Here is a 15,809-nt window from a genome sequence, read left to right as displayed (position 1 = left end):
TGAATGAATAAACGAGGCCACGGTTCAGTTTGAATACAAATCTTTTAATAGTTACATATGACCATAACTCCAAAAATATCAGTGACTTTAGAAACAGAATAATATTCTTGGTGAATGCAGCACAACTTTGTGAATGACAATTCACATTTGAGCAGCTCAGTGTTCAGAACGTAGTATTTCACAGGGTTAAACTGCTTCTGCTCCATTATTAGCTCAGACATTGTAAATATTCTAAGAGTTTGTCCAAATGCATTTCCTACAGAACACAATGATTCCAGTGTTTAAGGCGTAATTGAAAGTAATAGATCCAGTGCATCATTAGTTTAGCTCAATGTACAGTAGTTCACAGAAATTTTGCATTAGAAATCAGCAACTAGGTTAGCATCAAGTAGCTCCAACATAAAACAAGGACCGGCCATAACAAATGAAGACAATCTCCACAGTGACAACTTAATTAACACCCATCATTCGTTACGCCAAGCATAAGTGTGTAAGTGCCTTGAACAACATATGAACCCAACACAGTCAAACCAAACAGAGTTCAGTGCCTGAAAGTCTCCAGTCTTTCAGGAGGCAGAAATCTTGGGAGGAAATCCGCTTTTACAGACTCCCCAGGAGGTGAGGCTGACTGAGGTAGGAGGTGCCAAGAATTAGAGACAGAAGCAGAAGGCAAACTGAAATGTAAGCCATTTTGACTCGACACAATACAGATCAGTTCCATTAAGTGTTGCCATAAAACAGCATAAAAGCAGGATCTCCTCCTAAGTGGAATTCAGACATCTTGAAAGCACTTCCCCTACTGTGACCAGTCAAAATGTCTCCCATCAAAGTGGAGGAGATCAACTAGAGTAAACCAACATGCATGTTCAGTTCAGTGATCAGTTTTACCGCTTACACCTGCAGCATTCCTACTGTCACTTACCAAAACAGCTTTATTGAAAACGATGCATGAAAGCGACTGCTGTCAACAAAAGCACAGACTTTATAACCAAGTGCCTTCACCAACAGGACATAGTCAGTGTTTAATCCTCCTTGAACAAAATGATTACAAACAAATGATTGTAAGATGCTTCCCCTGTATTCTCATTCCCGCCCATGGCCCATCTGCGTGGTGACCAGCATGTGGTAGACTCCCTTCTTTGCCAGCAGCTGTTGATGTGTCCCCTGTTCCACCACTACTCCTCCCTGGAAGACCACGATGCGGTCTGCGTTTTGGATGGTGGACAGACGGTGGGCCACAATGATACACGTCCTGCCCTTGCTGGCCTGGTCCAGGGCCTCCTGCACCACCTGCAGAGAGACGACAGAGACCTCGTGTTAAAAAACAAACGTTTAAGGAACGGCCGATCTGCAGCATTTTCAGCTTTTCACCTGTTAAAGTTTTGCTGCTAGGACGATAATTTCCATTAATGCTTGGAGAAAAATCATAATCTAGCTTTGATCGTTTCTACTCTGTTATTATCACATAAAAAGGCGTGATTAAACAATCTTTCCTTTCTGTTTAATTTTAACAGCATAAGCTTAAACAATCAAGAGTATGTGTTTTTTGATAGAAGGATAGAAAGTGTTCAGCTTGAGTAGCATTTATTCATGACATTTATTCATGACATTTATTCATGACATTTATTCATGACGAATCCCAAAACCAGGGAGTGAATGCTTACAAAAGGAAAACACCAACACTCACCTTCTCGCTCTCAGTATCAAGTGCAGAGGTGGCCTCATCCAGCAGCAGTAGTTTGGGGTTGCGGAGGATGGCCCTGGCTATGGCTATTCGCTGCTTCTGACCACCTGACAGCTGAGTCCCTTTATCACCTGCCTGGGTGTTGTACTGCTGCTCATGCAAACAGGAAGAGACACATATAGTGGTGTTAGTGTAATTAATGACAGAAACCACTCGTAATCCAATCACTCTATACTCTATTACGCTTCCTACGCTTCTTGGAAAATTGAGACTGAGCGTCTCACTCTTAATTGTCCCACCATAAACAAAGAGCGTAGGAACAAGAATTACTCAAGATGGGTGGGGTCAGATAACAACAAAAATCATAAACATGTAAATAAAGTGCAGGAGCGGAAAAAGAAATAATTGTGAAATAAACTTAATCCTGCGAAGTCCAAAAATAATATTGTACAACTAAATACACAACATAAATTATTAGGATAAAATGCATCCTTAAAATAATCCAAATCATAATGTGTGCAATGACATACAAGATGGAATGCAACTGATACAGATTAAAGACGATGTTTAATCGTGATTAATCGAAATTATCTACAGCAACCCTGTGATTAATCTGAGTAAACATTTTAATGGTTTGATAGCACTAATTAATTTAAAACCTTCAATTTCATCCATTCCATTCCTTGGTGTAATCCTCCCTCTACAAAGCTCTTATAAATAATTTACAGGTGTAAAATTATTTTTTCTGGTTTGTTCCTTTCTCTCTTAATGTTTTTATTTATCTTTTATGTGACAGTCTTTGTGTTTTGCCAAACACACACTGCAAAACTATATGAACTTTGCAATTCAATTCATGTTACAGTACCTGTGGCAGGTTTTCAATGAAGCTGTGAATGTTTGCTGCTTTGGCAGCTGCCACTATCTCCTCCATGGTCACAGTGCGGCTGTTATCTCCATACGCAATGTTTTCTGCCAAGGTGCAGTCGAACAGCACGGGCTCCTGGGATACGATGCCTATCTGGGATCTCAGCCAGTGGATGTTCAGTTGTTTGGCATTCATATTATCCAGCATCTGAAGGAGAAAATGGAAATTATTTCAGAGGAGGATGTGGGTGCTGATGTCTTAAATCTGCTATGACCTGTTTTTAGACACCTGACAACAGCCAAAACATTTTAAAGAGTTTAAAAGGAAGAGTTTAAAAGGAGTTTTAAAGGAACAGGATTAGCATTCACTTTGTACACACTCATTTACTCTGTGTCTGTCATCATCTCCACCTCCTCCTCCTCAATCTAGTGCTGCTATGGGTACAAAGCTTTCATCAAAATGACCTCCTGCACCCTGAGGGTGATACAGTGATTGAGTGGGTGTGTATTAAAACAAAGTTAAAACACATTACTTTGGCCTAGTTTGTGACAGACAGTATGTTGAAGAAGCAAGTGGAGTAGAGAAAGAATGGTTAAATTACACTATTGTATAACAACAAAAGAACATGAGGCACTTTTAAGTCTACAGATGACTGGTAATTATTAATTACTCCTTCCTTGAATGTCCTTACTATGTCAGTGTCAGTAAGAAATATTTAACTGTCAATTGTCAACATAATTTAGCAGGCAATTATGAGTTAAGTTCCTGGGCTCCCAGCTAGAGAGCTGGATGACGTTTATCACTTGTGATCCAACGTTTATATAAAAATAAAAATAAAACTATATTTGAAATTTGGTCTTGTGATCAGACAGGAGACCAAAACTTATATTATGTTCTCTCTCATTGGACTGGATGACTGATTAGAGCAGTAATCTAGATAAAAACATGTCTAACCTCACAGACCAATGATGTGTCAAGGTCCAATCAGCGTGGTGCTGTAAGGCAGCCATAAACACAATGGCCAGTTAACCATTAACTAACAGTAGGTGAAGAGGCACTAGTGTCAGGATGCCATTTCCGCAAAGAATGAGAGTGCATTCGTTTTCTCACCACACTCCCGTCTAAGGGGTCGTAGAACCTCTCCAGCAGCTGGATGGTGGTGCTCTTTCCACAGCCGCTGCTCCCCACTAAGGCCAGAGTCTCCCCCTTCTTCACGTTCAGATTCAGCCCTTGCAGAATCGGCACATCAGGACGTGAAGGGTAGTTGAACTTGACACCCTCGAAGGTCACGTTACCATCAAATCTGTCCTGGAGTTTTAAGATGAGAGAGGAGAATGATGTTTGTTTAAAAAGCAGTCTTGTGCGTACTGTGTTTAATGTGTGGGGCTTTGTTTTACGTACTGGGGTTTCTCCCTCCTTTGAAAGATTATCGATGGCAGGAACTTTGTTGAGCAACATCATGAGGTGGGAGGCGGACAGTTTAGCCTTAGCATAGTTCGGAGCAAAGGAGTTGGCCTCCCCGACAGCCATGGCACCGAACAGAACAGCCGAAATCACACTGTGAGGGGAAAGCAACTTTAGTTTCACCATTAACAGTTAGGAGCCACTGCGAAAAGGAATCACTAAATCAACAAACATCTTCTTATAATTGATCGTGAACTCCTCTAAACTAGATTTAACATTTTTAAAAGTGCTACCACGGTGACTTCAGCATAGCAGCGATCGCTGGGTCCACACTGAAATATCTCGACTAGCATTTGATGTTTTTTGTTGTTTTCATTCATAGTCCCCAGACGTTGAATCCTACTGACTTTGGTGGTTTATTCATTTTTCATCCACTGAAAAATTTGTATGAGATGAATGTATGAGCTGAACTATGTGCTTAGTGCTAATCAGCAAATTTTTAAGATTACAAATATGATGAACATTTTATCTTATCACTGTCACAATTTTCATCATTTATTTTATGCTTTTCTTGTATCTCTCCTTGTATAATTCCTTGACTACAACTTGGCAGGTCTTCATGTGCTGGTTTAAACACTCTATGGAGTACAGGAGTTAATATTTCTGTGTTTTATAAATTTATGGTCTTTTGAAGTGTGAAGCGCGATGAACTTTAGACTTCCTCTTTTTACAACAGGTAGAATATAAATCCCATGGCTCCTCCCAACAAGGCGTCTCTGAATGAGATAATAACCTTGAAACATGTGAGTGTGGGTCTGGCCGCTCACAGCAACTTGAGCAGTGTCTTATGTGACTACATGTCCAGCGGCACCTCACATGCTTGCCTCCAGAGTAATGATTAAGCAGCCAGCCCAGCAACAACGCTCTGGTCAGACTTAATCTCCAGTCACATACAACTGCACACAAACTGCTAGAGATCTTCTGCATCATAACCTAAAAACCCTGATCGTTAATCTTCTGATTAAGACACAAAGCCAGGCTCACTGCTTACTCACAGGAATACTCCTTCAGCATCCATCCTTCCTGACGTGATGAGCCACGCTCCAAAGCGGAAACAAGCTGCATAAGCGAAGTAGATCATGGCCTGGGTGAAGGAGAAGGTTATACCGTACACATGGGCCTTTTTCACGGAGTTCCTATAGGACATCAAGAGAGCGGCATTATCAGTGTGTTGTGTTATTTACTTTTGATTAAATATGTGTATATGCTGTTCATATATGTCACATAGATCCTCTATGGTTAAAAGAAGTCGTACTTGTAAGGCACTCTGAGGTTTTCCTGATACAAATCCTCAAACTTGACTTCTCTTGTGAGAGATGCAACGGTGCGGATGTTCTCGATGGCTTCTGTGGCAATCTGTAGAGACACATAGTAATCACACATTTATCTTCTCCCAAGTGCCTTAACACATACCTGCTTGGAAAGTAACAAAGTGAATATGTTTGTGAGTCTTGTACTTCGATGGTTCACTGCAGAAACCAGCTCAACTCTGATATCTAGCTCATTGAGTGTTGGATGTCCATCTGCAGCTGACTTGTGAAAGTCTCGCACATCTCAGACTGAATTCATACCTTTCCAGCTTTCTCCAGCTCCTTCTTGTCTTCGGCAGCGTGTCCGGTGAGCATCTTCATCTCCACAGCTCCAGCCACAGCTATAAAGGGCACCACAGCCAGGAGGAGTAAGGTCAGCTCCCAGCCATACACCAGGGATAATATTATACCAGTGCCCATGTTGGCAAAGTTCTGTCCGAATGAAGCCATGCGTACTCCTGCGGCCTGAGGATAGAAACAGATAGAAACAAAGAAGACGACAACGTCATTGGTTTTATTTCATAATTGGCAGAGGAGGCTCTTGGCAACACAATTCAGCTTCTTGCATGTGAGTCTGCTCTCACCCCTTGTACTTGGGCTGCGTCTGTGGCCAGTCTCGTAGTGAGTGCACCAACGCTGTTTTTGGGGTGGTCATACCAGCCGAGATCCTGCAACCCCACAAGAAATAAACACTTTTAAAATGCAACATATCCAGCTTGAGTTGCTCTGATGTCCGAGCTTAGCAGCCCTTAAAACAATATGTCTAAATTAAAAACGAATTCCTGAATAATGAGTAATCACAGTCAAAAAGTCCAAAAGTGATGAATTTCAGTTTGTTGCACTCACCTGTCTCATCATGGACTTAAAAGCTTCAAGTCGCAGTTTCAGGGTGAGAACCTCTCCAGATTTACCGAAACAGAAACCCTGGAAGAACAAACACTGGTGTTTGTACTGCTGCATAAAGCAAGCATGTGAGACAACACTGGTAGATATGCTCTTGGAATATTACACTGTGAACTGTGTGATAGATGAGATTTACACTTTCTTAACCATTCTTGGTTTTAAGGTTTCACACGAGATGACAATCGGTTTTTGGGTCTAGACATCCACGTTTCAAGACACTTGAACATCTTCAAGAGATGTAGAAGAGAAGATTGATACGACCCCTAGGAAATGGTTCCTGGTTTTGTTCAGTTTTATGTTTTAACATTAATTTTTTAATCCAATAATACAAATACAATATAATAATAGTACAAGATATTCCGGGAGCTTCCGTGCCGCTCCTACTCATATTCATTTGAGGCTGATCAACACATGTGAATGCATACCTGTAGAAACATGGTGACGAAGGCTACGGCTCCGATAGCTACAAACATGAGGGCAAAGAATTCAGATCTTTCTCTGACATAATCTTGATTTGGGTTTGCAAACACCTGAGAGGAGATAAAAACAGAAAACCTTTAGCTTTCAATAACTTCTAAAAACTAAAATATTTTGTGAAACTAGGAGCAACCTACGGTGATGATCTTGGAAAAGAGCACAGCGAACAGAGGCTGTATTGCTCCATTGATGATGGCAGAAATGGTCCCCACCAGAATGTAAGGCCACTCGGAAATGTTGAGACGCATCACTCTGAAGACCGACACGGGGGGAACATCTTCATCCTGCAGAGAGAGAGAGAGAGTACGGGCTGATTCACATCTCAGTTCTTTCTTCTTTCTATTTATAAGCTTCTCCAAATGCAAAAGCTGACCCACTCAAACACACCACCAAGTTGCCGTAGAACAGCTCACCTCTTCCGCGTTGTCCGTGTCAGACTTCTCATCTTTCTCCTCTTTTGCTCCCCCTGAGGAAACCATAGAGGCACCTCTTCCTGACTTCCTCCTGAACAGCGAAGTCTCAGACTTGGCCGACGGGCTCTTCTCGCCCACATAGGAATCGTGTTCTGCCTTTTCCTCCTCCTCCTCCTCCTTCTCCTCCTCCTCAACCTTCTGAAAGGTCTGCAGGAAGAAACCATACACACAAATATCAAAGTTCGCTCGCTCTGAAATAACAAAGTTCCACTCGAGGTCCAGTCGAAACAGTCGGTGTTTGTTTGTGTTTATGTGTTACCTGCATGGTGACCAGTGTATGGTAGACTCCCCGTGTTTCCATCAGCTCGCTGTGAGTGCCCAGCTCTACAACTTCCCCTCCCTGGAAGCCGGCAATGACATCAGCATTTCTGATGGTTGAGAGGCGGTGGGCCACAACCAGCGTGGTACGACCCAGTCGAACCTGCACACAGAGAGAAGAGGTTTTGCGTCTGTGCTTTCAACGTGATCGCAACTGGGACGTTTTATTGTTACCGACAGTAATGATAAGAGCAGTTGGTGCTTTGATATGTATTCATGGAACTATGTTCACAATGACAACGATCGCATAGTGACATATTTAGAAACTGATGATATCCATTATTTTAGCAGGTCAACAACAAGCAAGTCGAATTTTAAATAGAAGTTTGCACACTGTAGCAGAAAGTTCAATATCCATTCATCTCATATGACCTGTGGATATTTGTACATTTAAAAAAATATATTGTGGATATACTGTGGCCTGGATTACTGTGAACCCACACAGACATTGATATTTGTATTTCAGTCTATGGACGTTCGACAGAATTTGGTCCATTAACAGCAGTAGTAAACAAGAGAGACTATCTTTCATGCTGCACTGGCCAAAAATGAACCCGGCAGAAGCTGTGCAGGACAATTTTTCGGGTAACGCTTTAGTATCAGCAAATATCTATATTTACTAATATGGACTAAAGTTGTCGACAAATCGACCACCGCCACTAGAACACAAAACCAATTGAATTGATAGGGTCTGCACCAAATTTCATAGCAGTTCAATTGAATTTTTGCTATCTGGACCAAAGTGTCTTGAAACAAAGTAATAAAAGTAATTTAAAGTACAATAAAGTTAATTATTTAACTCGGGTAGGTATCGAAATGACTTTGCATGTTTTTTTACCTTATCGAGTGCAGCTTGCACAATCGTCTCACTCTCAGCATCAAGAGCAGATGTGGCTTCGTCCAACAGAAGGATTTTGGGGTTGCGGACTAAAGCTCGAGCGATGGCGATCCGCTGCTTCTGCCCTCCACTCATCTGAGTCCCCCGGTCTCCAACCAGTGTTTCAAACTTCTGCTCAAAATTAAGCGTCACAATATTAGCAATAACATAACCACAATCATGCATGGATGACAAGAAGTCATGAATATGTTCCTACGTCAGGAAGGTTCATAATGAAGTTGTAAGCGTTTGCTTCTTTGGCAGCTTGTACGATCTCTTCTTGCGTCACGTCAGGTCGGCCATATCTGATGTTCTCAGAGATGGTGGTGGCGAAAAGGATGGGCTCCTGGCTGACCACCCCTATCATCTCTCTCAGGTAGCGGACGTTTAGTGAACGGATATCGTGACCATCAATGCACACCTATAACGATCAAGCCAACAGATGCAGCACTTTAAATGTTTGTGACGTTGTGTCGTCACTACAATTTTTCTTAAGTCATGTTATACTAGTGCTCATATTTTCCACAGAACAGAACATTATCTTTATCCCATTTTCCAGGAACTAAGTGTCACTTACAGATCCTTCTTGGGGATCATAGAACCTCTGCAGCAGCTGAATCGTGGTGCTTTTTCCACACCCACTGCTGCCCACTAAGGCAATGGTCTGTCCACTCTTCACACTCAGACACAAGTTGCGTAATATCTGCAAATGATAACATCGTCAGTTATGTGATATAATAGGATGTAATACGATGTCTGTTATACAGTGTCAACGGGAAACATACTTTGATGTCCGGCCTTGAGGGGTAGCTGAAGTCAATGTTCTTGAACTCTATGTTTCCTTTGATGACGTCGGGTTTGAAGCCGGACTCTGAATAGCTGTCGATGGCTGGGTTCTGTTGAGACGAGAGTCCACAGTATGTTACTTACCCCTAAAGCAGTTTCTCTGTTCTCATTTGTTGTTTGTCCACAGTCGGATCAAGAATCTGATTCTTATCATAACCTCAAACAGACAATGGGAGGAAGGCTTTTAGGCCTCCAGGTCACTGTGAGGGTATTTAACATGGCTAATGTTTATTTCCACACTGCTTTGTATTTTCACTGTTTCTCTTGCTGCACACAGCCCCCTGCCCCCATCTACCCCCACCCCCTGACACACATATATACAAATCTATTATTCTTGCTCTAACTTTGCTCCTGACAAAGGCTGAACTTTGTCTTGAGACTGTTTAATGTCCCACTTGAAGCTTTACCTTTTGGGATTTCACTCTAGACTAGACTAGTAAAACATACCTTACATATTAGACAGAAAAAGAAATAAATAAAGCTATGATGCAGGCGATTTTAATTTTTCTTGAGGTTATCTACTGTGATGTTGTGTAAAAAGAGTTGCAAGTCAGCCGTTTTCTAGTTTCTAGCATGTAATATGTTGTATCTGTGTGTCTAAACTAACTTGAGTGTGTTGGTCTGGTGAGAAATAAACATTTGCACTTCAAGCTAAACACACCACTGTCCCAGAGCAGCTGGGGGACAGTGAATAAATTAAACAAACTGGTTAGGGACATGCCATGTTTCTGTGGCTATGTCGACCACTTTAAATCCAGCTAATGTTATTTCCATGATAAGAAAGCAGTGTTTGCAAGAATGATCACAATCTTATTACATTAATATCATATTGTTAGTATTTTTTTGAAAAATAAGTCAAATTCAGTCAGTGGAAGTAGATTCAAAACGAGCGAGAAGAAAACCTCAGCTGTGCAACTTCCACCGAATCACCTGCTGTTTTCTTCATTCAAGCAGCAGGTGCTCAATTAGAACAAAATCCACTGTACCATTACTGAGCCGAGGCTGTCAGCTGCATCAAAGCCGCCCTCCAGAGTGCCAAAGTACAGCGGTGCATGCTCAGTAATGCAAACTGACAACTGTCCAGCGTGTGGAATTTTCTTTCGATGTGTGCGCTATGGGAGAAAAATGTTGCACTCCTTACATTATCAATGATGTTGTACACTTTATATGCAGCTCCCCGGGCACTGGCAAAGGTCTGGATGTTGGGAGAGGTCTGTCCCATCGTAAATGCTCCAATAAGCACAACAAAGAACACCTTAAGACATGAACACACATCAGTGTTAGCTACATCGTAAGACTTCTTCCGTGTCTACGTACCACAGTAATAGAGACATTCAGTCATAACTTCTCTACTCACGGTGAGAACAGTTCCGATGGTGTACTCTCCACTTAAGATGAGCGTACTGCCATACCAGAAGGCAAGAGCATAGGACAGGTAGATCATCAGGAAGGTGAATCCCATGGCAATGTTAGAAGAGACGGCCTTCTTTATTCCCATCCTCTTGGCATCCTCCAAGTTCTTGTGGTATCTGTGTGCGAAACACACAAACACAAACATGCATGCTAGTTAAATGTGAAAGCCAGGATCAACGACACTGTATCGCCAAAATGAGATGGCAGTGACAACAAGGCATGTTTCCACAGACTAGTGCAGGGTAGGTATCTGCAGAAATCAATTTTTAAAGATTTGATTTAATTACAGCCTTTTTCAGCCAACCTTTTATAATCTTAATTAAAAAATTTATAATATTGTACTCATAGTAGTAATAGCTGCTGCAGTTACGTTCTTGCTTTTTGTGCACACAAAGTCAAGTACAGTTTTGTTTTTTTTCATACCATGGAAATTTAGACACAGTGGCTCAGTCAAATACGAGATAATGTGCGAGAGTTGATACAAATGCTTGTCAACACACAACATACATACACATACTGCATACGCACCTCTCAATCTCTTTCTCTTGGCCACTGAATGCGAACACAGTCCTGATGGAGGAGAGCACCTCTTCTGCCACAGCGCCGGCTTTGGCGTACGCAGACTGCTCTTTAGTGGTGAAGCTCGTCAGCACCTACTCAGACGATGAGGGTCTCATTAAGAATACCTGCAGAGGCCTGAGTGCTTACGACAAAACAGGAGAACAACAGCGTACCTTACTGAAAAGTGCGGCTGAAACGCCCAGTGCGGGGCTTACAGCCAGGATGACGAGAGTGAGCTTCCAGCCTTTGATGAAGCCGATGACAAAGGACGTGATAAAGGTGGAGAAACCCTGGACCAGCATCCCCACCTTGTCGCCAATGCCCTCTTGGATCTTATAGACATCACTGTGAATGCAAACAGAACAACAACGTGCAAAGATCTTGGTGAGGAGAATATTTTTTTTTTATGATTCCTAAAGGCAACAATCCATGATGTGCACAACATCCTACACACGTCCGTATATAAAGAAATATAAACCGGAGCGTGTGATGTCTTTGTTACCCACTCTGTGAGACGTGTGTTGAGCTCTCCCGTCTCATTGACATCAAACCAGCCGATGTCCTGCTGCATGATGCGGTGGAAAAATAAGGTGCGGATGCGTCTGACCTGCCGCCCGGCTGCCAGGGTCCACAACGACACCTGCAGGTAGGCTGCGACCAGCACACCAGCTCCCATTATGGAGTAGTAAATGGAAAAGCTGGAAGAAGAGAAGTGACATATACAGTATGACGCTCAACTTTGATTTGCTTTAACTGGAGACGTTTTCACAAAGAAAGCTTTCAGTGACGTGGTTGATCATATAAAGCCTTACACTGTCATGTCCTCTTCTAAGGTGCTGTTCGTGGGGTTTGTGGCATCTGTAAACACAAAGGTAACAAAAGACATTATCAAAAAGTGCTATCTTGGTTCTTCATTATCTATTTGAATTAGCTGTGTAAATCCAGGAGTGTGGCTGAAAACCTACTTGGGTTGCTTGCGTTGTAGCCCATCGCAGCGTCCGAAATAAAGCTGTCTGTCATGTCTCCAAAGACTATGCACATGAGAGGAAGCACTAAGCCATTGGCAATGGCCATCAACCCCCCAACAAAGATCATCAGAAGGTCCAAGTTGTCTGCAAACCTGAACTGCACTCACAAAAAGAAAAAGGGGAGACCAAAGAAAGGAGGGAGCAAAACTTTAAACTCTTGGCAGCTGTTATCTTCTCCCAGCAGGGGACAGGTGGAGTTCACCCAAACAACGGGAGGATGTGCCGCACTCCCATCCTCTCTCCCCGCTTCCCCTCTTACATCACACGCTCACACAAACCTCCGACGCACACACACACACGGCAGAAAGTAGCATTGTTGAAGTAAAAAAAAAAAAAAATTGAATTGCTTCAGAAACGATTAGAGAGCACAAACACCTGACTCTGACCCGCGGAGCTCTCGGTGTGAAGGCAGAGCTTACCAGAGCGATGGGGCCGACCATGGGCAACTTTGGCTCCTTTTCTTTCTTCTTCTTCTTCTTCTTCTTATCGAAGTCATCATTATCCATACCTCTGGAGGAGTCACATACATAAATATATATATAAATAAGTAAACATTACGTCAAACGTGCAGCCTAACTGCGTATTTCTTATATAGTCTACCACAGAGTAGGTATCTAAGTGTTAGGAACAAAATATAAAATACTTATTATTGTTTTGTATCTACAAAGTAACTTTCTATTAAATGTAAGTTAGCAGAAGTATAAAGTAATTTAATGTATTTATATTAAGTACAAGTACTTTAAAAGAGGTACCTCTCAACATTAAACTTACAGAAATGACAGAGAATTAAAAAGCGTGTTTTACCCCGCGTCTCCGTTTAGTTCGTGTTTCTCTGCGGACTTCATTTCCACCTCGTTCTTCATGTCCGGGTCCTGTCAGAAGAACAAGTCAACGCACCGTCAAATATCAGCCAGCGATTGAAAGCTGCGAGATTTAGTTTTATTTCTGTTTTAAATAAAATATAAAGAAAACAGGACAGGACGGAAAAATACACGGAGCCCGCTAACCTCTTGTGTCTCTGCAGCTGTCCTCAGGCGTCTCGGTCCTCTGCTCAAGATCGATGTAGATGCTCATTTCATACGCCTACAGAAAATTATGTCCCACCTCACCCCTCCTCCTCTTCTTCCTCTTCCTCCTCCCCTCACGTGGCTTTGTGGCTTCTCCTCTCTATCTCCGGACAGGTCCCTGAGGGAAGCGAAAGTAGATTGTCGCGGCTTCTTCCGTTTTGATTGGCCGTCGCCTTAATTGGACATAATTGATTACAACGGCAGGGAGGGGCGTGGCTTCGAGGTTCAGGCGTCGAACACCGTCTTGTGTGGCGACTTGTTGCTGCCACAAAAACAAACGAACGAGGTGTTTTCCGTTATTGTCCTGCCATTGGCACTATCATATCTATACATGGGCATCAGAGGTGGTGTTTAGCCTGGCTAGCCTGTTTTACGTCCTGGTCGACATCATAGATGTCACACATGACGAAATCATTATAAACCAGGTGAAAGTATAACCAGTTTGACAGATAACAGGAACATGCTAACATGGTTGTGCTGACCATCCTTCGTTATTACATGCATGATATCATCATCATGATACTCACAGCAGTATACTTTTATCTCTTGCACGTGAAGTCTTTGACCTCTTCTTCTCCATGGTGGAGAATCTCTGCATTATCAGTCAAGAGTCTGACCGATACACCTCGATACACACTGCTTTTGTATTAACTTCATTGTTTATTACATTCTCTCTGTGAAATGATGGGTCAGTATTAACGGTAGAATAAATTCCCTGCTTCGCACCTGCTATCCACCTGCCCCCATGTGCATGTCAGACTGACAGGGTGTGGCGTGCAGGGTGATAGTAACATACAAATGTAACGAACGCCTTTTTCCCCTCCAGGATGCCCGTACCTAAACATGCCTCTGATAGGCACACACCATAAAATCTGACCCCATATTAATTTTATCTCACAGAATTAATAGAAAATTGTCATAGTAGTTTGATATTCTTCGAAGAATTTAGTTTCGGTGAGCTAAATAAATTCAGTTACTGGAACAACAACAATAAAAACAAAAAAAGAAAAATAAGATATAATATGTAGGTGAAAAAAGCAAAAGTAATATTTTGTCACAGTGTCTGATACTTGAACATTTTGTGACTTTCCTGCTGAGGAGTTGAGGAGAAGACTGATAGAGTAAGGCGAGCCCAGGTGTGCTGGTCATGGCTACATTGTGTTTTGTGTGTTGGAAATGTGCCATCATTAATGCACCTTTGTTTTCTCTGCTGTGATAAATCAAAATGTGTGCGATGGAAGCTGTCAGCTAGCTGCGACGCCTGCACGGACGCTGACTAATCGCCTCACGTGTGACATGGTAATTTATCGTCTTTAAACGGTGTTGTAGTCGCCGTCCAAGACCTCATAAGTGGAAGTCTGTGATAAGGTTCAAGGTTCATGTCGACTGAAGCGCCCGAGTTTGGAGGAGGCAGCAATAGATTAGACCAGCACCAGCGGTTATTTTGGGCGGATAAACATTCAAAATGTACGACACGGCCGGCAACAATTGAAATCTTCACATAAATCCGTTTTAATACATTTTTTTTAAGAAAAAAAAAACTAAAACTAAATTGAGAAGACTTATCACCACTAATAATGTATTCACATGACATGCTGCAGTTCATTTCCAACGAAAAGTGGAAGATAATATAATAAGGGGTCACATTATAAAGCAAATGTATCAACTTTGATGGCATCTCTCAGACAATGTGGACAAATTGTGTAGTTTGTACACACCATCAGGAAACAAATGAATTGTTTGGGGACATGTGAGTTACAGTGACGGTGGCCCCCCGATTGGCCACCTCGTGGCATATTTTGCAATGACAATTATGTCTCCTTTAAAGGAAGACCCTGCAGTGCATTGACATGTGTGCCAGATTAGGCTAGTTTGGATGGACAGGACAGCGCACAAAGGTCAAAACCACACAGCATAAGATGTGGTGGCAGACCTGCTCATTTATGAAACAAGTCACAAGTCACAAATGCAAGTGAACATCTGCTTTACAGAATCGAGAAAACAACAACGGTACAAATATCCATAGCCTCCTGTAACGTAGGTGTCAATACATGTGCCTTCTCTGCAGGCTACTAACAGTTCAAGGTTGGAGCGATGGCTCGTCGACTTGATAACATAGCAGCTGTCAGAGCTACTGCTAGCAAGCTGATATTTGTACCTTGTGTGAGTGTTCTTCCATCTTCTGATTTGTGCATCACCTGTGTTTCATCGGGCAGTCACTCACCCGTCTCCTGTCTATTGATGTGTTGCTGTTCACCACTCAGTCTCTGTGTTGCCTTCATGCTTCTCTGGTTGAGCATAAACCCATTCCTTGTGTTAGTTTGCCTGATTATGAGCTTCGCCTGTGAGCCGTGTTTTATCCCATGTGACTTTTGTGTCTTGTCTATTTTTAAGTGTGACAGGATTAGCTCTGTCGACTCTGTTTGGTTCTCTTGCTGACTTCCTGTGTTTGGAGAGTGCTTTGTTTAATTAAACCTTGGATTTTGGACTTGTATACAGTGTTTTGCCTGCTCTCTGTACTGA

The 15,809-nt window shown here is 42.3% G+C and overlaps 1 protein-coding gene across 2 annotated transcripts; it reads right to left on the bottom strand.

The window, feature by feature from the left end:
* Positions 1-23: 23 nt before the first annotated feature.
* Positions 24-15,654, bottom strand: abcb4 (ATP-binding cassette, sub-family B (MDR/TAP), member 4). 2 transcript variants are annotated; one of them, XM_047598852.1, is made up of 29 exons: positions 15,511-15,654; positions 13,227-13,548; positions 13,024-13,091; positions 12,639-12,729; positions 12,157-12,316; positions 12,004-12,049; positions 11,698-11,889; positions 11,365-11,536; positions 11,159-11,283; positions 10,575-10,746; positions 10,359-10,472; positions 9,157-9,267; positions 8,949-9,074; positions 8,589-8,792; positions 8,333-8,503; positions 7,436-7,597; positions 7,117-7,323; positions 6,841-6,987; positions 6,652-6,756; positions 6,170-6,247; positions 5,908-5,991; positions 5,585-5,788; positions 5,269-5,369; positions 5,009-5,149; positions 3,951-4,107; positions 3,660-3,857; positions 2,550-2,756; positions 1,688-1,834; positions 24-1,290 (listed from the first exon to the last, which is right to left on the bottom strand). In XM_047598852.1, the coding sequence occupies exons 3-29, from the start codon at positions 13,080-13,082 to the stop codon at positions 1,084-1,086; spliced, it is 3,888 nt and encodes a 1,295-aa protein (XP_047454808.1). In that variant the 5' UTR covers positions 13,083-13,091; positions 13,227-13,548; positions 15,511-15,654; the 3' UTR covers positions 24-1,083. The 2 variants fall into 2 exon arrangements, with proteins under 2 accessions (XP_047454808.1, XP_047454809.1); XM_047598853.1 differs by having other exon boundaries at positions 13,227-13,404; positions 15,511-15,653.
* Positions 15,655-15,809: the final 155 nt, after the last annotated feature.

This window comes from Mugil cephalus, chromosome 11, assembly GCF_022458985.1.
Source record: "Mugil cephalus isolate CIBA_MC_2020 chromosome 11, CIBA_Mcephalus_1.1, whole genome shotgun sequence".
Taxonomy (NCBI): Eukaryota; Metazoa; Chordata; class Actinopteri; order Mugiliformes; family Mugilidae; genus Mugil; species Mugil cephalus.
Note: the sequence above shows the minus strand (reverse complement) of the source record. Positions and strands in the feature narration are given on the sequence as shown.